This window comes from Accipiter gentilis, chromosome 7 (assembly GCF_929443795.1).
Source record: "Accipiter gentilis chromosome 7, bAccGen1.1, whole genome shotgun sequence".
In the NCBI taxonomy this organism is placed as follows: Eukaryota; Metazoa; Chordata; class Aves; order Accipitriformes; family Accipitridae; genus Astur; species Astur gentilis.
Window position 1 is genome coordinate 36,000,781 of NC_064886.1, and position 23,517 is coordinate 36,024,297.

General features: G+C 37.7%; 1 protein-coding gene across 4 annotated transcripts in view; it reads left to right on the forward strand.

Annotated features, from left to right (window-relative positions):
• The window catches only part of CDH8 (cadherin 8), a 389,193-nt gene that overhangs the window by 238,428 nt on the left and 127,248 nt on the right, over positions 1–23,517 (forward strand). For 3 of the 4 annotated variants that reach the window (XM_049806244.1, XM_049806246.1, XM_049806247.1), the window contains exons 1-2: positions 380–806; positions 15,619–16,063. In XM_049806244.1, coding sequence (XP_049662201.1) covers positions 15,812–16,063 — 252 coding nt within the window. In that variant the 5' untranslated portion in view covers positions 380–806; positions 15,619–15,811. Of the gene's footprint in view, positions 1–379; positions 807–15,618; positions 16,064–23,517 lie in introns of those variants that run through there. The other variant, XM_049806245.1, reaches the window with a different exon arrangement.

Below are 23,517 nucleotides of genomic sequence, written 5' to 3' on the forward strand. Positions count from 1 at the left end.
TCCTCTGCCCCCGCGGCGCTTCGCCGCCGCTCTTCCTCCCTCCCGCTGCCCGTCTGCCGGCGCTCCGGGCACGTCCCGGCTCTGCCGTGCCGCTCCGCTGCCCGGGCCCCGGCGGGCGCCTCCCCGGTGGCCCCCGCGCCTCAGAGCCCGGCCTCCCCCCCGCGCCCTCCCGCCCCGCTCGGCGGGTGCCGCCTCGGCGCCCGCCCCCGCGCCCTTCCCGCCCGGCCTGAGGGAAATGCCCCGGCTCGGAGTTGGTGGTGCGGGCGGCTCCGGGGAACGAGTGGCTCCACGGTTTGTGGAAAAGTTGTGTGCTTACCGGGTTAAAGGCGGGGTAGGGGGGTGCGAAGGAGAGGGAGGGGGGGAAAAACCACCACCCAAAACTGCTTACATGAATTTCCAAGCGCTAGACCTGCCTCCGAGATCAGCCCAATAAGAGCTGTCAGGGGAGGCTCCCAGCTCACTTTTCCACATCACTTCACAGTTACATTTGGCAGGCAGGCACGTTGGAGCGCTCAGACCCGGAATTAGTGGATTTATTTGGAATATCCCTGCTTTCCTGGAGACGTGCTGCTGCCGCTGGCTTGTGCGAAGGGAGAAATTAATAACTGCACTTTAGCATGCAGGCACAGAAACCCGAGAAGCTAAGTAACCGGCATCTCCTCCAGCATCAGCAGCCTCAAAAAGCATGAAAAGAAAATCTGGAGAACCCTGCCCGTTCACAGGGACTGGCTAATGTTTTTTACCTCACCCTTTCAATCCATGCGTGAAGTGGCTGTCAGCAAGCGGTTTCCTTGGTCCTTGAAAGAGTGAGTATTCGTTTTATTAATATTATTTATGTCTCACTGGCAGAGGGCTGTCTCTCTGTAGATTTCTTTTTGACTTAGTGTCTGTGTTCTTGCAAGGTGCACTGTGTGAGTGCCTTCCTCGTTAATAGGTACGGTATTAGGCTGAACTGTAGTGGCTCGTTAAGTCCGATGTTTTGAAATTCCTGATAATGAAAATGTCATGGGATTATAGTTAGGAATTTTTTTGTTTGGTTGGGTTTTTTTATTCCCTTGGGAGGAGGAGTGGTGGTGGTGTAGCTATTTCTCCTCCTGTTTTGTTTTTTTTGGGGGGAGGATTGGGTTTTTTTCCTTCCCTTCTCTCCCCCCCCACCCCCCATTTTAAAGGATCAGGAGGTCTTTGGATCACAGAGGGTTGCTTCTAAGGCTGGAGAACCCATTTCTTCTCCTTGTTTTCTTATTTAGTACAATAAATCTCTGGCTATTTCACTGTGTTGAGTAGATGCAGGGCTGCATTCATGCATTGAAATAGATTGCAGTTTTCGTGCTGAGAATAAAAATCACCCACCAGCCAGATATGTAAATGAGGGAGGAGGTGGCTGGAAGAATCATGGGGGGGTGGAAATCCCCCTGATTTATCACCATTCCTCCCTCCCCCCAAAGCTTTGTACCCCATAAGTAAATAAATAGGAATGGTACGATAGCTTCCTTTCCTACTTTCAGAGAGGAAAGCATCCCAGAAATACTGCTCTTCCTCTTAAAAGCTGAGATGGGAAAGAATCTTTAGCTATAACTAGCCAGGAGTCATCCCTGTCCCACAAGTTGTTTTCCTTCTCTTTCTTTGGTTGACTAAACAGATAATGCACCCAGCTGAAACTTCAGACAGGGAGAAAGCCCCTTAGCTCCAGTCACTCATTAGTTGCATCGCTGCTAAGGCTCCCAGAGAAGAAATGCAGGAGTCTGTCGACCCCTGAAGCTGGCTGTTTCACTAAACGCTTCATCTTCTCTTTGAGGAAGGCAGAGGAGTAACACATCCTTACGTTCAGCTTGGCTATAATATCTGCTGGGTAGCAGCATCCCAACCGGGAGCCCTGAGCTGTCAGACAGCATCCCTGCTAGACGGTATCAGACCTGTATATGGTTCTTGGCTGGGGAGCCTGGGAGGCACTGCAAAGCTTCAGCACAGAAAGCCTATGGCAGTTTCTATGTGGTTATTATAGAAGAGATTAATTCAAATCCTTATTTAGACACTGCCTACCGCCATGAAGGTGACACCACTTAACATAGGCAGGAATTCCTTTGTGGTTCATTGCTGTTCAGTCATGTCTTGAATCTGTCTCAATTCAAACAGTTTGCATTTAACACCAGACTAAATAGAGTGGAATCAATCCAACCTGGCACATAACGGCATTACACAAACCTGCTCATGTTGCCAACAGGTATCAAACTCTATACCCTCACTTCTCCCTCCCTCTTCCTCTCTTTTAGACAGGCAGAAACACACATACTCTGTTTCATGCAAACGAGTCTGTCTTCTGAAGGTAGGAATAAATACTTGTACAACTTTCATAAAGGCTGACACTTCTAAACAGCCAACTTGATCGCATAAATGGCTCCCCATTTCTGTCTCTGGGTATCACAGCCAGATGTTTTATGGGCGGTGCTGATTGTAAGAAATCAAATAACATTAACTGTTTATTGTTTCAAATCTACCATGTTAGTGCTTAATAGAAGGGAAGCCAACAGCTGCTCACTTCAGTTTCAATTAAAGAATAGAGCTGATAACTACCAAAGCTATAGATAAAGAATCCTCTTAACTTCACTCATCCTCTTGTGGAAATTCTTCAAGAGTTTCTCTGCTTTAAGGATAAGGAGAAATATGCAGTACTTTTGTATGAATTATATTACTTCTCTATGTTCAATACCACACTGTTAGGAACAAGAAGGGACATCATAATAGGCTTCTCAGTAAATATAAGTAAATAATAAATACATTCAGAAGACTGAAAAATTGCCCTAGTGTATGTTTTCCCCATTTTAAATAGAATAATAAAGCAGATAGAAGAAGTTACTATTTTGCATACCTGTGAAATTATCAGATTCTACACCCATAAAACGTGGTAACATCAAAACCCAAAAGGTCTCTGGAGTGTCACTGCCCAGCTTAATTGTATTAATGTTTGTGACAGAAAAACCCTAAGAAGGGAAGTGATTATTATGTGGTATTCTGGTCTAAAGTTTTCATTCATTTAGCCTTGTTGTTCTACCTTGCTGCATACAGAATGAGCACAGCTTTCTAATAGCTTCCTCCTAGGTTTGCTATTTATTAATTCTCCCTCCTTTTTTAAAAACTTGCATCCTGACTATAAAGAACTTTGATTTCCATGCCCAGTTGTAAGCTGAGGGCCTTCAGTATCCTCAGAGATTGAAGTAGTTCATGAAAGTTGGTTCTTGAGTTATACAGGTGAGCAGTTTAACTGAGCAGGCTGCTAGCCAAGAAACTAACTTTGGACATTTTCTTCAATATTAAAAAAAATCGATAAGAAGTATGTGTGCCTGCTTAACAAATGCAACTGGTTTTAATAAGTATCTCTGTATAGGACATCTACTCCTTTTACACCATTCACTGAAATTAAAAAAAAAAAAAAAAAAAAGTTTTCATTTCTGTGAGATGAGGTGGAATCCTCTTTAGACAAAGTCGCTCAGTGCTTTTTCAATATACTTTAGTCATTCCCGTCAGCTCCTGCTACTGAAGTCCAAAACAGAGTTGTAAAGGGGGAAGTAGTTCCCCAATCAGATTTAAATTTACTTTCTTTGTCATTTGTAATCTTTAGAATTTTTCCAATAATACTGCACCTTTACCAAATAAAGTAATTGATCTCTGGACACTTCATTTGGATCACTATTAACATATGCTGCATTGTCTTCTCTACAAATAATATACTTGTACTCCCTTCAGGATACAGAGCTTTACAAGTAAAAACGTGCAATCAGCCACGGATATAGATTTAGGTCTATTACCCCTTGAAGTGCTTTCTGAATTTTATTTCTATTTCTTCTTGCGCAGTCACAGATTTCATCTTTTAAAAATCTTCATTTCAGAAGACCTAAGAGCCCTACAGACTTCAGCTGGCACTTCTTCAGCCAAATTAGGAGCCTGGAACCCACCCACCTGACCCTTGATACATACAGATAATTTCATTTTCAAAGCTTCAGAGACTTTAAAGGGGAAAAAATACTGACCTCCTAAGTTTATGAGCAAGAAAGAAATGTGAACGTGTACTTTAAGCTCTTGCTGCTGCATACCCCTAAGTGATGATTATGCATACTCTGTAACAGAAAGCAACTGCTGTAGCTTATGCTACATAGTATAAACAGGTATTTTTATAGCATATCTAATACCATAACTCACTGTATATTTTAGCAGCATTCCTTTTCTGTTCCGTTTTCCATTTTGATATTGATAAAGCTTGACCTTTTGCATATACCATCAATATTGATAATTTTATGCTTACAGTATACACTATAGTTGTATCATAAGAGTCTTTCAACTATGAGTTTAAAATAATACAAATGAAATTCTTTCAGTGGGAGGGAAATGTGAAGGCATTTTGAGCTTGGAACATTTTAAGCATCATTGCTACCATAAGATCACATCAATAGAATTAAATTAGATGATGGAAACTCAACATTTTTCTTAGTGTTGTTGCCATAGAAAAGGTGGCTCACTTCATAGCTTTCTGAACATAACTATATGAGCAGTAGATAGACATAGAACAAAATAAAGTCCAATAGTCCAATTTGAGATTTCAAATGTGTATGTGTGTGTATGTGTATACAGATATATTCCCCCCCTCACCCAGATAGAGCCCTTTGTTCTGGAATCTGTTCAGCATGTTTCTCATTTTATCAACCAAGTAAATAACATCAATGCAGTGGCATTTTAACTATATTAATAAAATTTTGTTCCCCCAAAATATTGGGTACTGATGGTATCTGAAGTGTTGGATGGAAGCTGAAAAGGAAAGATGATTTCTGAACCAGTTCAGTTACCAACAGATAGAGTTTAAATTTAAAGCATCTGACTCCAGGCAAGAGACTGGTTTCTGGCTGCCTTAGTCACGAGAGTAGTCTTTATCTGAGTTGCAATGATAATGCTCATAGAATTGGTTTTCTAAGGTGTTGAGCATGATGTGTCTTGTGAAAATCATTTGAAATTGAGAATGATCAGCGTCTTGGCTTGGATTTGAAATGAGTAATGTCAGCCAGTCCTAGATCTGAGTAAGTGAAACCTTCCGTGAGTAAGTGTCTACTGTACCCTGCCTATGTCATAGACAAGCTCAGAAAGGTGTTTCTCAGTGTGTCTTGCTTAGGTCTTTGCAAGTGGATGTGGGAGTTCAATACATCATGAAAGCAGTCAGTCTTGGTAGTCATTAGCTCACAGTTTCAACTCTCTAATTTGGTGTACATTTGGTTGAAGTAGCTTCCTCCTGGGAAGCAATGCTCAGCCTAAGTTGAGGATCTTGGGTAACTATTTAAATCAATTTCCTTTGCAGTCACTGATTATCATATATATGTATATATTTTATATTTTTATGGGGTTTTAATATTTATATATCTATAAATCATTATATCAAAGCCCCTAAATACTGTTGCAAATGGACTGTATGCATTCAGAGGTAGTGCACTTCATTAGTTGAGTTTTGCAACTGAGCAACACTTTAGATGTGAACCTCTCATAGATTAAATGTAACAGCTATGATTGCCTTTTAAGTAACAGATCATCAGTACTTAATTCTTAATGTCGCAGAAGTTTAGATTGAGTTCTGTATTCTAGTCTGTGGGCTTTATTTTTTGTGCATTTCCAAAAGTTAGATTAAAACAAACAAATAAATGAAAAAAAAACAAAAAAAAAAACAAAACACCAAAAACCAAACCCACCACCAAAATAAAAACCTCAGCTTGGCAACTACAAAAGTAGTAAGTTCATGTTGGAGGACCTTAATTCTTTCTAAACAACTCATTTAAGTTGACAGTAAAACTGCCATCAGATTCAATGAGGCAAAATTAAAGACCTTCACTTCTAATTTTGTAAGGTTCAGAAAGAAAGATTTGAGTAAGTTTACTGGAGCAGTACTGTATATAATTAGAAAAGTCCAGTTATGTTCACATTTTTCCATTTTCAAGATTTTTTTTAATGTAAACACCCATTTATGCATATGGCTGGATAATTTATATAGCTTTCACTAAATCATCATGACCAGTCATAACTTTATATTCTTAGTTTAGTCAGAATATATGCCAGGAAAACTTGTGAGTTTTTCCTTAATTACTGTTTTGTTTAATTATGTAGAGAATACCTAATATTCTTTAAAGAAAACCAATGAAAATGAAAGCTCTGTTGTATAGTCAAAAATGACTGAAAAAGAAGCCCATAAAGCAAGATATTTATGTTCTCCATTAATATTTAAACATTTTTTAGCAAGTACAGGATAAGCACATCCCAGCTGCTGAAACTCTCATGATAAACGATGCCCTAGGCAGAGCATGGTTAACACCCAATTCTCAGTCTCAGGCCAATCTGTTTGCCTTTTCATGAGGTCTCTTCATGTTGTGCACAACTGCCCCCCCCCCCCCCCCCCCCCAAGTGATACAGGTCTTCAGATTATGTAATACACCCTCGTAAAAATGAGCATCAGTCTGAGAGATGAGGCTGGCATGAGCTGAAGCTATTAAATCTATATGTAATGCAGTTCTATTTTAGTCAAAGGAAAATCACTTTAATCAGTGGACTGTAGAGAATAAAAATTACTTCAGTTCATTTCTTCCTCTTACTATAGAATGAAAACAATGCAGATACAACTATTTTTGTCATGTTTAAGTTTCTGGACCACCTTGGTTGTTCAAACAGATTTTTACTTTCTTCCCTCTCTGTTTTGAGCCTGTATCATGAGCTTCTCAGCACAACGGTGTGAGGTGAAGTAATGCTTTGACACACATCAGTGGAATATCTGACTCCCATAAACCTGAAAACAAATCTTTTTTCTTAGTCGAAGAAGTGGAAAGGGAAGTTTGCAAATACCTTTTCTTCTATAGTAGATCTAAAATAGCTATATTGTCACTTTAATGCGTATTCTTTCAGTATCAGTTGTCATGAAAAAGAAATAAGCCACCCAGAAAATCCACAACAAAAAAAACCCCAACCCTAAAATGTAGATATTCATTTAATTGGAGAGGAAATGCAATCAAACAAGTCATATTATTTCAATTGCAAACTGTGGAGCACATACTGCCTCTTTGTCCTGTATCTGTACAACACGTAGCACAGTTGGGTTCATGACTGGAATTCCTGAGCACTACACAATGCAAGTAATACCAAAGTAGAAAAAATAGTTTGGAAGTGCTAATAACACACTTGGTGGGGTTTTTAAATGCATTCTGGTTCTGTAAAGTAGTGAACACTTCTGGAAAGACTGACAGCTTTATATACAAAGCATCAGAGACTTGGCAGCTTTGAAGTTGGCCCGTGTTGTTTTTACTGTTGAAGAGTAACAAAAATGTCCCCAAATAAGAAATTTTGTTGATCCGGATAGAAGTTAAACAAGAAGCATGACATCTCAGGGCCCAGGATACCCTTTTCTTTTCTTTTTTTTTTTTTTTTTTAAAGGATTTCCTGAAAGTAAATATTTGCCAAAAATGTATAAAGAATATTTAGGTAGCCACTAACATAAAATAGACTTTGTAGATATGATAAAGTATTATGTTTAAGCAATCACAGAACAACAGACAATTTGTTACAATATGTTACTTTGATTAAAGTAGATATATTTCTAATGTAATGTACATGTCATTGTCTCTTTATCCCAAAGCATTAGTCAAGTTGTGTAATGACCTATATCCTTTTGCAGCCTCATCTCTACCTCAGAACACCAGTCGTCGTGTTTCCTAGTTAAAGCAAAAGAGTAAGGAAATTGAGGAAGATGAATTTATCTTAGAAAAGCTTTTCTAACCCTTCCTTTGCCTCTGAAACAGACCCCTAAAATGCAAGTAACCAGCTTTTGCCAATAATAATCTTATAGATAGATGAATAAATCACCCAATAAATATTAAAGGTCTAAATACTGAAGAAGCTGTTGCATTTCCGTACCTGCCTGTGTGTTTCTGCATGTCTATGTTTCGTTCCTCAGCGCAAGTTTATGGATTCCATCAGCTATATGCCCGATGCAGACTGACAAAAACTGTGCCCTTAGCATTTGACGCAAGCTTAGGAATGCAATAACTTAAAGAACTGTTCAGATGTCTTTAACTATAAAAAGTAGCAATGTATGACTAAGCTTAAAAAATCAAGTGATATATCTTTGCACACTGAATCACTCTGTGCGTTTTTGTGTAGGACAGAACAGCTAAGACCAAAAGAAAGGGAAAGGTAGTGCCCGTTACTGTTGTTGCTGAAATAAGTAATTCTTTAGATAACTGCCTTTGATTCTCCAAGCAGCCATAAGCAAATTGCCACACATAATATATCAAAATAAACCTGGACAATTGATTTGTACTTGTATTGGCAGGATCCTCTCCTGCACATCTCTGACAGCACAAAGTATACTTCAAGTGTATGTCACCCTGCTGCTATAGCAGAGTTAGCATAACATTTCCCATCTCATTTTCCTTCCTTTGAAATTTCAGGTGCTTGGCCAAAGGAAAGGATGTGTGGCTAATGCTTTTCTATGTTACAGTTAACTCCAGGTGACATAACAGTCCCTTAAAATCACTGTTAGTCAGTGAAATTTAGAGCAGCTACAAAGTACAATTATGATTTGGGGCAATGCCTGCAACATGCGTGGCCCAGAATCTGGCTGCTGGCTCGCTGCCGTTTTCAGCCCCTCTCCACTGTGTGGTGGTGTGTACTGCTCGTGGTCAGGATCCCTGGGAGTTCCCCTCCTGACAGGCTGTTCTCAGAACAGCACATCTGACTGCCGCCTGGCTGCAGCTGAGATGGTGGGAGACGTTTCCATCCCTAAAATCTGCCAGCGTCAATGAACAGAGCTACATCAGATTGCCATAGTCGCATACCAGTAGTCCATCAGAGTTCTATTTAAGTAGTTTCATTGTCCCTAATTGCTTGTTCTCTTCTCTTTTCCAGAAGTTATCCTCCAGTTTTGTTGATTCAACTATTTGTCTGACTGCTCTCTAAAGCATATAGTCAAACTTCATACGCTCTTTGGCAGCACAGCTGTTTTCAAAACTTTCTGTTGATGTCCTGTAGTTTATGGACTCTTTAGCTGTGCAATGATCTGGGTTATAAACTTGAAGGAAAAGACTTCCTGAAACAGGGGGTTGCAATTTTTTTTAAACCCACATTTCACTGATCTGGCTTACAAATAGCACATCTGCAGGGATAGTAAACTGCAGTGAAGAAAGGAATGGGAATGGAGATGAATTATTGGAAACATGCAGCTGGCGTGTTGCAGGGGCAGGGTGGGGGCAAGAACCTCTTAAATTAAAATTGCTCTTGGTGGAAGAATAGCATGAGCAATGACCTAACCCAGCTCTGTCAAAATGATTTGGTTTAAAAAACACCTTACTATTAAAAGCGTTTAAGTTAACAAGATCAGTTTGACAGAACTGGGTTAGGGAGTGACTACGTATACAGTTATGCTGGCAGATAAAAGAGGCAGTAAAGTCTAGCCAGGGCATGCATGCAAGTGGCACTTTGCAGTGGGCACTGCAAGGATGATATGAGCTACTGCCATAGTAGCATGTCTGATTACAGCCTCGGTCCCTCCTCATCTTGCAGTGAAGCGGAGAATTGCTTTTTAATTTTAATTTTTTGGGGGTATGTGAGTAATCTTTACACAAATGAGTAATCTGCTGAAGAATAGCAGTTATTATTTATGGCAAGAAATACTCACTCCTTTGCAGCGGAAACATGAGAATGATGCCTTATCCAAGGTAATTTAAAGTCCAGCTCAGATACAATATAACTGATATTTCCTGGAAACAGAATGAGTATGTAGAAAAGTTATGCGGGCAAGAATGACATAGTTATTTGTTGGTTATGGTGTCTTGATAGTTCTATTCTGATGGACTTTGGTTTTGTTCTGCTTTAATGGCAAATTAAAATCCTTACCATAGTTCTCTTATAAGTAAGAATTATTCCTGCGAGTGAGACTGGAGTGCTAAGGCCTTATATTTTTACTGTTGAAAACTTAAGGCTCTATTGTGCTGCCAAAAGAGGATCAATGAAGGAAAGATAATTGTACTTCTCACGGTGGGAAGGCTTTGCATCACGTTGCTGCTATTGATGGAAAAGGACCCTGTCTGAATCCTTGAGAAATGGGTCTAGGAAGCATAAGTGATAGTGTAGCCAATACCTGCAGTAGTATAAGTAAATGTAAAGAGCTTAAGGAACAGGAAGAACAGTGTGAAGTCAAAAAAAACTCCAAAAGATACTCTAGCTACTGTGGGGACAAAAAAAAAACCTGGAGGGAGAGAAATGGCCAGAGGTAAAAAAAAAAAAAAAAAAAAGTAATTTGAACAGTAACAAGGAATTTGCTTGGATGTTAAGAAAGGAAGCACTAAAAGGTACAAAATACCTATACCTGTGTACAGGCTGTCAAAATGGACCCCAATTTTGCAGACCTATTGACAGGGGAAACACAATTCCTGATCATGAGCTGTGGGAAACATGTGATAGTGTAAGGAGAAACTCATTGTTGCTTCATGAATTTTAGATAAAGGAAGTCACAAGATGTAAATTTTTGTCAAGGACACCTGATTAACCTTCCTATTTTATTTTTCTAACCTATATTAAAACTGTTACCCACAGCTCTGTTTTGCAGGAATAAGAATCCTTATTTCTGGCTGAAATTAAATTAAATTCATTCTTCTGGACATGAGAGCCCACATGGATCGGGTGGAATTTCGAGGCTCCAAAGGAAGCATGCAGAATGCACAGACTATCTGCCTGCTGTCACACAGTGCTAGTTGGAACTCTCTAGGTGATCGGTAAATGAACGCCCCTCATCAATTATTCGAGGCTGCTTGTATTGTAATATGGATTTGCTTATACTGAATTAGCATTAAAGGTAGGGATTATGCATGAAGTTATCTAAAACTTCTTTACTAGAAATCCATTGCCTTTAAGTATTGTTTACCTCCTCATGTTGTGGCAGTCTGATATCAGTCTTCTGAACGCATACTTAAGGGGTCATTTAATGTACACAAAAAAAAGATACTGAAAATTCTACCAAAAATCTGCTTTAGGCAAAGATCACCAAATTTTGTCTGGCATCTCTACTGTAACTTATTTAAATAACCAGTATTTCATGGGTTTTTTTTACCTGAATAACACACCCTAATGAAATAGCAAGGTCAAAGGGCTTTTCCGTTGCATATCATCACTATGAAGGATAAGGTAAATGCAGAATGAAATAAAGAAAAAACTTTGTTGCGATTCTTAAGACAACCCTCTGTGTCTCATGTGAAGAAATGCTAGAGTGGCTCTAAAATCTTTTAAACTAAGATCATGGTGTAAATCATGCTTCTTTTTCATTAAGAAGTTTATCTATTAAACTACTTTTATTAACTTTTGTTAAAAAGGTTAATAATCTACTGCATTCCAGTGTTCTCCTTTTAAAGCTACAACATGATTCTAAAATACATGTAGCAAAATTAGTTACATCAGAGACACTAGCTGTCATAAATCTTTCCACCACTCATATACAAAATGAGAACTCTCATCAGTTAGTACATCTACTATAACTATCTGCTGTCATACCTGGTTCTAACTTTAAGCAGGCAATTAACTAATACAAGTAATCTACATAGATTTTAGTTTCAAAAGAGATTGCAGTGTGTATTACATTAATTTCTAAAGTTGGTATGATAGTTATGTTCTAGTGTTAGGTTATAAACTTCTACTTCATTGTAATTACTTTCTGTGTTGTATAAAACTTAGGCACTCTATGGCCTAGAGTTGTATGAGTATTGCTCCAGGATGGATGTTGCTATTAATAGAATAATATTTTTCTAAAACTATATCAGCACATACCGTAAGTGGAAAACAAACAACTCAGCTTTATCTGTATTTCTCTATAAGTTGTCCATGGACAACCAAATTTATGAATACAGTCTTATATTTTTGAAACATAGGACAGCTATCTGAATCTCTGCTACCTGACATAGTGTCACATTTTCTTTCCTCTCTTTGCTACATTAAAGAAATTCTTTATATTTTCAACATCACTTTCCCCTCTCAGGGATGAAGGAAGAACTAAAGCTGTTTTGTCAACAGCTATGCTAGATTAGAGTTGTATCTATAGTTGTATATATCATACACTATACAAGGAAACCACTTAGAAGAGCAGTGAAGTTTTGTTAAAGGTAACAGCCCAGGGCCATTTGAATATGTGGAAATTTGAAGCAACTTTTATCAACACCAACAAAATCTTTATGAGGCTGGAAATACACTCTTTAAGGGCTGTGTGCTTGTCCTCTTTTGGTTGCTTAGCAAAAGGTAGTCCTGGCTTCACTGGAATAATTTTGCTGTCATTCTATACTCACTGCTTCTTTAGACCCTGGCATAATATAAGAAGGGGAAAGGCTACTGTGCCTCACCTGCCAGTCTTCCCTGATTGCCAGATCTCCCTTTACGTGTAGCTTTTTAATATTGTTATAGTAGCCTGATTCAGTAGCCATATCAGTTTTTCCTACACATCTAATCCAGAGGATTATAATTTAACTGCCAGGCATTTCTTGATTTTCATATTAGCCTATATAAAAATTGCAGGGCCAAGTATTTAATAATGGTTTCCATCAGCTCCCAACCAACGTGGTGTTCTGCTCCCAGTAATGGAGAAGAAAATTTATTTCCAAATTTGGTAAAGAAATTTGGGGACAGTACTATCTCCATGCATTGCACAAAGTAAATGCCACAATTCAACTGATAGAGCAGTGAATCCCAAATGAGAGTCTGTTTCTCAAATAAATCTCAACAGGCTCCACCAGTCTAAGTTGAACTATAGAGAAATGTATCCAACTCTACTGTTGCGCACTTGATCATGTTCCCCTGCAGTACACTAACACATGAAAAAGCCCCATCGGATTTTTTTTCTTTACCCTGCACTGCCTAACACTTGCCTAACTTTCCTGTTGATACTTGAGAATCTCACAGTTTTGTGTTCATTGAGCTTACGTAACTACTCTTCACAGGGTTATTTCATTGAGTTGGGTTTAATGAAATGGCATGTGCATTATTAATATTTTTGGTGTGCTTTTGACTCTTGTTTGCCTTAAGGTATTGCTAAATAGGGAGCTATTGTGAGGATGGTCCAGCCACAGGGAATCTTACGCGTTAGTGCTAGTGGATAGGTCCTAAATTTGATTGAAGTGAAGAGTAGCAGGCAGGAAGTCTGGGGGAGGAACTGAGGAGGGATGCACTGAAATGAGCTTAATGCTTGCCAAGGATTCAGAGTGGCAGTCTGAAAAACAAATATCCTGTTCTTTCTTCAGACAGAAATGTTTCTGTGAGCATCATATTGTTTTATCTCATTTATTTCATCTCTTTTAGAAGGCAGCCTGTGTAGATTAATTAGGAATTGTTTTCAAAAAGCTTCTTGACTATGAAAAGAAGTGCTTTATTATTATTTGGTCCTGTGAGTAAAAAGAACTATACTAATTGTACTGGGAGAGTAAGAAAGTCTGTCATGGCCCACTTGGGTTCTTTTTATAAGGCTTTCTTGGACAAAGAACGTACTATTCTGTTTCTGGTGGGCGTCTATTTTGGGGTCAAAAATCAGTTTGTATATAAAAACTGAAAACTCAGCTACAGAAAAGGACTCTCAAGTTGCGTTTTCAGTTTATGCCCCCAGTTTTGAATTTAATCCTGGATATTGTTTGAAAATGATGTCTATTACTCTGTTTTATAGTGGTTCTATTTCTCCTGTGTTTCAATTCTTGCTCCAATGAAGAAATCGGAAAAAATCTGTCCCCTGGCAGACATGTGCACCCGCAAATCCATATGCACAAGGATCCCATACAAACACACTTAACCACTTTCATTGAAAGTTTGGCTGTTTCTCTCTTTTGATACCTTCTACCACCAAACTTGCCCCAGGAAATCTATCTTTTTAACATGTGCCATAAAGCAGCAGTAGTAACCTCCATTTAATTCCCCAGACCATCAATTAGTCAATTAGACTGTTTGCTCCTCATCCTCTTCTGGGATTGAGAGAATGATGAGAGATTGAAGGCCTCTCTTACTTCCCTCATGTTTTTCCCAAAATTTCATTGCAAGAGCATAGTGTATTCTCTGACTTCTTTCTTTCCATGTCAGTCAGCGATGAGGCCTGTAAGCCACAGTTACTTCTGTAATGGATATTTACTTCATTCTTGATGCATTGTCAAAGCACTGCGCTATTAGCTTACCATTCTTCCATGCTACTTGAGATATTGAGTTTTAGTTTGATAACAGCACTTCTTCCCTTTTAACAAGACAATTTGCTCACAGTTTCAGATTTTCATGCAACAGATTTCACAGTTGCTTTGGCAATTACTGAAGTTTAAAAAAAATTACTTTTTACATTGTTTGCTTTTAAAATAACAGCTAACTTTTACTGGTGTTGTTCATGTTTTCAGATATTCCCTTCCATGAGTGTGTATGAACCTAAAAAAAAAAACCACACACCCCCCCCCCCCCAAAAAAAAAAAAAAAAACCCAACAAACTCAAACAAAGCCCACCAACAAACACAAACCCCCAAGATTTTCATAAACGTGTAACACTAGAACTCATTTTAAAGTGGGGAAAAAAACCCAGCTTAGGACATAGTTTAAGAGTAGACCTTTCTACCTATCTCGTATATAGTGCTTTCTTATGAAATTGATTGATTGGATATTAATCAAAGAAAATATATCAGGAATCGTTTTACATAACTCCAACCTTATCAGTGTAGTTGTAATGCAGCCCTTCTCTCTGAGCCATGTCCCATCTATCTTTCTAAGTGATCCATGGCTGCATTTCAGGTTTTGCCAATCAGTGCAGCATTAGGAAGCCCTACTATGTTAACTTGCTTGTGCGTTTCAAGGAATATTTACACTGAGATGAAACTGATGTGGCTGCCTAATGGGTGGAAAGGGTAGGTGGGGAAAGAAGGACAAAATGCTCCCAAGTGTCCATCAAAGAAAATGTCTGAAAATGTGACTCTGCTTTCTCTGAAAGTGAGAGAGGGACACTAAGACTCTGTAGTGCAGATATGCATAAATGAGCTTACTTAGGTTCTGGTAGTGGTCTGGTTTGGGGATCATGGATTTCACAGTGGACTTACCAGTCCTGTTCCTCTGCTGGCCTGTGACACTTTTGCTGAGCTGTGTGCTGCTGCAGCTAGATGATTACTAAAATGCGGATGTACTGCTGGAGACTTGTACACTTACGAGAAGTAATTTTTTTTTTTCCTTGTGGAGGAAAAGAGAGTAAGTCTCTATGCTAGAACATTATTTTGTTTGACTTTTATTATTTGACATGCCAAGTATTTATAGTTGACTACATAAAAAAGTACAGGCTAGCAAGAAGGCCAGGAGCTTCTTCAGACCCTAAGACAAACTGCAAGTAAAATGTTTTCCTGAGTGTGTGTAATCATTTATCTGGGTCTTGTCTCACTATTTCATGCAATGAAGGAATTCACAGATCACTTTATTTTTTTAATCCATTGAATAGTCACTAATATTATGTGCTACAAATTTAAAACCTAATATGTGATCTAAAAGTAAATAAGATCTTTCTGAATGCTTTCCTAAACTCTTTAGTCACTGGTTTGACCTTTTTTTTTTTCCCTCCACCAGGAATCTTTAATGACTGGAAAACTCAATGGATCATGTTTTTATAATCTAAGCTATTTTTACGTTGACTGTGCTGTACACATGGAGGAGCTGTAAGTAAATGTTCTGTACTGCATGATGAATTGGATTGCTACAGTCTGGAGGAAAGCAAAATAATAATTTCATTTCTGTGGTGATTTGCGTAGCTTGTGGTACAATGCCAGAAAGACTAACGGAAATGCTTATGGATACATGGACTCCATTAATAATATTATGGATTACTGTCCTTCCTTCCATTTATATGGCTCCAATGAATCAATCTCAAGTACTACCAAGTGGATCAAGTACAGGACTAAAAAGGCTAACTGAAGAACAAAGAGTTTTGAACCGTTCCAAGAGAGGTTGGGTTTGGAATCAAATGTTTGTATTAGAAGAATTTTCAGGACCTGAACCAATACTAGTTGGCCGGGTAAGGCAAGATTTGTTTTTTTTTTCTCTTGAGTATGTAAATGTATAGCATGTGAAGGTCTTCAGTCATCTGGACTTTTCTAAGAAATTCAAATTTGAGGTGCTCTGCTACTCTGAAATTCTCTAATATCCATACCTTTGTGCTTTAAATTTACCTCATTTTAGGGATATGGTTTCCTGGTTAGCTGACCTTCTATTTACAACAAAATTATGCATATTCTATTTGCCAAAAATACACAAGCATGTGCACATCCTCTCTTTAATATCGTTAGTCACCGCTCTTCGCTTCTGTCAGCTAAAGATTTTCACTAAAGCAGCTTATTGTAATAAGTTCCTATTCATTCGTTCAAAAAGGTTGTTACACCTATAGGCTATTTTCTATCTCCAGCCTGATTTACACAGAAGTTATTTATGCTCTGAGAATTTTTAAAAACAAAACCAAAAAGGGAAGTGTGGTATATACAGCAAATTACAAGGTACTAGTTTACAGGGAGGTTCTGATAAACACACATATGAAATAACATTATTGCCACAGATTTTGCAATTTACTTTCAAAGTTAGGAAGATAACACAAGGAAAATTATCATGTTTTTCTATGTGTCCTAGCTTGCCTGTTGCCTTAAACCTTTGATTATTGCCATGCATTAGCTTATTCTGTAGCTCAGTATATTACCCCCAGTCAGTGTATCAGCCTTGCACTTTCCCTAAAAAGAGATCATGGGCCATCTGCATTCATCAGGAATGAGTTATCTTTAGAATTATTCTTAGAAAAAAATTATCTGTTCCTAAATGCATGTTTGGCCTATAGTGAGCAGTTATAAATACCTTGATTGTTTATCACTAAAGTTCAGTTGCCTTTGAATAACCTGGTACATTATTGTCATATTACCTGGCTACTGAAATTGAGTAAAAAACAATAAAAAAAATCTGGAGAACAGAAATAATGGATATCAGTTAATTTCATGATAATTTTTGAAGTGTTATTGGTAAATGAGTAACATATAGTATAATATAGGGACTGTCAACATTATATCTATTGATAGCTGTCAGTAGCTATATCTATTATTGAAGAGAGCACAGATCAAGTGCATTCCTAAATTTTTCCTAGTAGCCACTTTCCAGTTGAAACTTAGGGTCAGAAGGTGTAATGAGCTTTTTATCCAGTGACTCTTGAGCACTGTGTGAATTTATACTTATATCAGGTATTATATATCTGTTCTCATTTGGTTTTCTGTGGTTAGCAACATCTCAATTTCAGAGAGATAGTGATATGCTTATTTCAGATCTTAAAATATTTTATCCAACCCATTCTTTTTAGAATATTTTGGTCAAGCTTTTCAATGATTTTTGAGTTGGTTGTGAGTAGCTGGGGAGAATCATGAGTTTGTACTTTGTAGTACTTTGATTTTTAGGGTATATCCAAGTCTTAATATTTTTACAATATTACGGTTTTTTTCATGGGCAAAATATCCTGAATTGTTGAAGTCATTAGTGAATGGAAGTGGGTGCGTTAAACTAGAGCCAAACTAATAAAGACATTATCCCATCTTCTGCTGGCATTTTGACTAGAATTAGCTACCCTAAAATGCTGTGACAATCTATTTGTTGAGACTGCCTCATAATTAAAACACTGCATGATATAGATGGAAATGAGCAAAAAGTGAAATTTGCTCCTATAGGGAGAAATCCTTGGCTTATTCATGGAAATTGGCTTAAAATATTCTTGTAATTCTTGTCTGTATTTTTTCATTCTCTCCAGAAAAATCATCCATATTTCTGACTTATTTTTCTTTCCTAAGGTTTACAAGTACTATAGGTGCTTTCAAACTCTGCTGTAGCCAGTAGAAACAGAGGTACTCCACATCTTTCAGAGCTGCTCTTAATCCTTCCTGACTATAAAGCAGCAACTCCCTCAATTATTGTTCTTGACAAACCTTCCTCCCAAAACTCAGATGTGTACAGAATGTCACAAGCAAAATGCTCTCCTTCTCCATGAGTTGGGCTATGGTTTGTCCTCTGTGATGCTCATTGGTTTTCTTATCTGTTGCAATTTAAAAATAACCTCCTTTTCAGAACTCGCAGTAGATTTGCACTTACCTAGTTCCTCCTCATCTCTTTTTTTACTTATATTCTTCCTCCAACCTTTCAATTTTGCCCCCTGCCAATGGATTTGCTTGGAGTATCTCCTTCATTCTGTGGCTTTCTTTATCAGCTATTTTTCTGTGCTATGACTAACCTTGATTTCCCCCACCCCCCCACCCCAGACTTTGCATGAAGGGTGCTCTGTAAAATAAGATATGGTGAATTAATGTAGAGAGGCTTAGTATTGTGGAAAGAATGATACCAAACGTGTGCTACCTGCCTGCTGCATTTTCTGGGCATAGATGTGTTTTTGTGCCATTATAGAGGCAGTGTTGCTTGTACGTGCTTTTTATACATTCAAAGTACTGGTATAATCTCCAAACAAATTTATTGTTTGACAGTTAATTTTTTCAAAGGGAACATTCTTGAAGCAAATCTAATTATGTAAGTTTTGGTTGCAGTTTTTGTCTCTTCCTACACTATTGTAGAGTACATGGTACTTTTCATAGTCATGTATGGTTTGTACAAACATGTAATTAGGTGCTCTAGATAGTAAATACAAAAATAAGGTTTTGCACAAACAGAAATAATATATACACAAGCGGAATTTGATGTATGTTCTCAAATATACCTTTAAAGCCCACTGAAAATTCAGGTCTTAAGAACTGCTCAGAATAATGTTGATACTTAAATAATGTTTTTCATGTCAGCGAGTAGAAAGGCACTGAGTAGAAGCATTTGATTCTAATGGAATTGAAACGTACATCGGCAAAATAAAACTGAAAATTGAGGTTAATTATAATAAATATAACAAGAATACAAATCGCTTTCTAAAGAAAAGCCTGAATATAGAGTCTATGCATTCATTCTGTTAGTTAAAAAGATCTCATAGCAAAGTCTCTGAAATACAGAGAAAGTTGAGCAAGACAGGATTTGCAGAGAAATGTACTATCATTTATTAGGCTGCTTAGTTTCTCCAGGAGAAACAGCTTCTAGGCATAAAGACCCTTCTTCAGAATTTTAAGTGTGGCAATACAACTGCACACTCTTCAAAGGTACTTGTTCATTGCTGTTCTGCATGAATATATATTAATAAATGCATTCCAAATGTATTTACTCTAATAAATGAAAGAATGTGGGGTGAGACTAATAGGGGGATTTAATGTGACTTCTCAAAGCATGGTGGTTTTCTTCAATGACTTGAGTAAAGGAGTGGAGAAAAACTTATGCTTTCATTCTTGAACTTCTTACGAGTTTGAACAATATGCACTTCTAATGTCAGTTTTCATCATTATATTCAGTAGGATCAAGTTCAAACAAAATAAGCCCCTCTACTTGAGTTCACACATCTGTAAAAAATGTATGAATACTTATCTCTTAGGGTGATTTCTGAATTTATGAGATTTCTCTGTAAAATGCTACAAACATTCTAGGTTTTCTTTTTTTGTCTGTATTAATATTGCATTTATTTTGTCACATGGTATTGGAATATTCTGTATTGTTTTGATCTGTACATGTAGAAATGTATATATGCATTTTGAGAAACCTACAAAGTAACCTTTTTCATGTTTGTGTGACATACTTCAAATGAGTTTGGTTTTGTTCACAGCAATACAATACAGAAAGATAGATTTACAAATACCCTTTCATACTTTATGTCTTTTTTTCTTTTTTCTTTTTTTTTCCTTCATCCATAGAAGCAGGTACGTACTTTACAAAGCTACTGCATCTACTTTAGAACACTCCATATACTGCATATTGCTGTCAGCAGTTTGCAGGCCTCCCAGTGGCTGACAACCTCATTCAAGTGTAGAGTGATATGTCTTGTGACACTGCATGCTGTCCCTGTGGACTTGATTAGTTAGATAGAACTTTTACTTGATATACACTGCTGCATTTTCTTAGTCTCCTCTGCATGCATTTACAGCACCATGGCAGATGTGCTGTGAAATCTGTGGTGTAGGAAATGCCACTGTTCTTTCACAGGAGACAGCCATCGAATTCACAATGAAATAGATAACGGAGTTAAAAAGCATTAGGAAACTAGGGTTTGGGTATATAATTGTAACTCCTGTTTTATGGAACATGTGTTGGTTTTGATGTTTTCAGTGGGACAGGACCCGGTTTAATGATGTTTTTAAGCAAAAATCTGGGATAGTTAATGTGTTAACAGTTGTCATTTATAAGTACAATGCAAGGAAAGAACAGACGAGGGAATGAGGGTGACAATAGTTGTTTGTTTGTTTGTTTTTATTTCCCTGGCTTACCATTAAATGAATCAGCGGTTAGGTCCAGACACAAAAAAACACTAATGGTCAGTCAGATTGGTGCTGTTTCTGTGATGATACTCCTCTGGCAGTGGTCCCAGCTTTCTCCCAGAACCTTCCCCACACTTTTTTGAATGTGCCTATTTCCAGTCCCAAATATATTGCATACTTTGCACACAGTCTCTATGATGAGAGATTTGTAAAGTGAGCCAGGGAAGACCAGCACTTGTCACGTGCACAACTGCTATGCCACGTCTGTGGCATATGGTCAGCAGAAGAGCTGTGCTAGCTCTTGGGAAGTTGCTCATAAAAGCCTGGGCAGGGGAAGGAAACAAACCAGACTAAGTTACTGAGACTCTGAAAGAACGTGGCCGGGTCAACTCTTCAGTGTAGTGGAGTCTCAAGTAGACTTTTTTTTATCTGTGACTGTGGAATTTTCCGTCCTTGCTTCTGATTTACACGGTATGTGTCTTTTCACTCTGTTAAACGCAGATTTTTTTTGTATGGCTTGTAGGATGAGAGAGCTAGGCAACTTTTGCTTTTTAGAGCAATGGAGATTTTTCCCTTGGTGTATGGGGCTTAGGTTCAGGCCTTTAGAGGAGAAATAATTTTCCTGTAGGAGGAGCAGTAGAGAGGCATCATGTTTTCACAGTTAAGTGCTTCAGGCTGTGCTACTGTAAAAACCGAACCTGGAAATGCAGAGAGCACTTATAAATAGCTTCAAGCTGTATGTTCTACATTATACATGCTTTATGTGATCTTTGATTTCATTGCCAACATACATTTTCTCTCTTAACAAGGAAATGGTAAAATCTTACTTGTTTAAAATTATAAATAGTTCTGTTGGAGTACAAGTGATACATATATGCCAGGTAAACAAGGTTTTAATTAACAAGTTCTTTCCATATGTTTTCCTTTTTATTCCTGCATTGAGCTTGTGATTATAATGGCTGCCTGAAAATACTGTTGTACTCAAGTGATACAAACCAGAAATGTATAAGGCTGTCTTTACTTTATGGATGAATTACATGTTGTTTCCCTGAATAGAAGAAATAATTGTGAAATATAGGTGTAGTATAGCCCTAGCATAGGTTTCATAGGATATAACATGGTCCTACATTAAAGTTTTCACAGAACAGCAGAAATCAGAACACCGTATTATATAGATTCTCCTCTCTTTCTTCTAATATACACTTGTATGTTTTGCTATCTATGATTTAAATGCATGCCATAAAATATTCAATATCTGAAATGTTCCAAAGTCAACATAGCTTTCTGAGCCCTAGATTTTTGTTGTTGTTTTGCAACCATAATTATACACTAATTTTCCTACTTATGTTTAATAAACTCTCAGAAGCTGAAATGTATCATTTATTTTGCTACTGTATACTTTATGGAAAATACTAATTCCCCCTGCCTTTTGTGTGCTTCTGAAAGAGAAGAGATGACTGTATACTTCATAGAATGCTCCCGTGTACATAGTCTAAATCAGCTTAGTAAGCATGAGTGTAAGTAGCTCTGAGAAAAACTCTTCTTAATTAAATGTTGCTGCAAAGACAATAAATATAGAATACAACATTTTATAGAAGCCTGATAAAAATAGTGGGTTTTAAACAAATATTCCTGAGTCTGCACAATTTTAATTTCTTTCTTTTTAACTAAGTACAAGTTCCAAGAAATTTCTTCTTGGAACACATAAATTTAAAAAAGGGCAGTTTGACTGAAGTGAGCCAACAGTGTCTACATTTTCTAATACAGTGCAAAAATCATTTTACTGATTTCTCTTAGTTAACAAAGACCTATCTTCAGACTCTGAAAATCTCATTTCTGTGTATTTCTGAGTAAGGTTGAACGCTTTCATGCTCCCTCATCTCCAGTCTATGGGCATGATATAAACACAATTTAAGCAGAGTCACAGTTTAAAACACTTATGTCAGCTAATACAACTGGACTGGTAATAACTTCAAAGACGCGTTTCATCAGATGTGTCCTCTATTTCTGCCTCCTGCTATTAAAGTAACAGAGTAAAGAAGTGGCACATACCAGTATGGGCCATTAATGTGGAAAGCCCTTAAAGAAATGCATTATAATGTCAAGTTATGAATCCTGCATACCGAAGGGTCAAGCTGCAAAACACCAGGCACCTTCTGAGCTATCTATATTTTCTTTACTGAAGTGGGAACACCTCTGTGATGTAATTTCCATCTTAAGTTTTAGACTTCATAGGCAATAAGTGTAGAATAACTTCAAAGAGTTGGGCTGGGTTTTGTTTGGGGTTTGTGTTTTGAAAAAAATAATGGTATATACTGTGGACATGATTACACTGTGCGTGCTTAGGCATTTGAATCCCCTGATGTTACTTTAACATTATTCACTCAAATTTCCTTGTCATATTTTTCTAAAGCCACAAAGATTTCTAATCTTCCGGAAAAAAGTAGCTAATATTGAGAATTTTTTTGTTTGTGAAGAACTAGAAGCTTGTGTAACTCTTGTTCAATATATTGATCTAAGCACTTTATCTTTCTCACAATTAATTGAAATGTTTTCCAAGTGTGCATACAAAATGCTGAAGTGACAGTATGAAAAATTAAGTAGAGCCTTCCACATGATATTCTGCAGGAGCCCTATGATCATTTAGTCTTTCCAACATAGCTTTAGTAAATGGTTTTCAATTTCTACCTGTAGGGCCCATCTCTGGTACTGTCAGGGTTCTTCAGTTCCAGTTGTCAATTTAACTACCAATTAGTGCCAGTTGTGATGGTGGTTTTTTGCTAAAAGTTTGTCCTTTCTGAACTTGGCAAACCATATTTCCCATAGGCCACTGAAAAGCTATCAGATAGTAGTGACTTCCCGAAAGTGACAGAACATGTTGCCTTTCGACCAGTAAAGTGAAAGGGTGTATTTATTGTTTTCACGTCCTCATATGATGTTCCTCAATTTACCAAGGATTCATGTAATGAAAAATTAAAAATAATTTTCCATGAAAATGAGAAATACCTTGGGACTAATTCCTTTACTGTCTGCAGGCTTCCAGTAAGAGCTCTGGAGCCGAAGTGTGTGATACCTCATGAACTGAATTACATCTGAGAGAGGTTGGCTTTTTAGC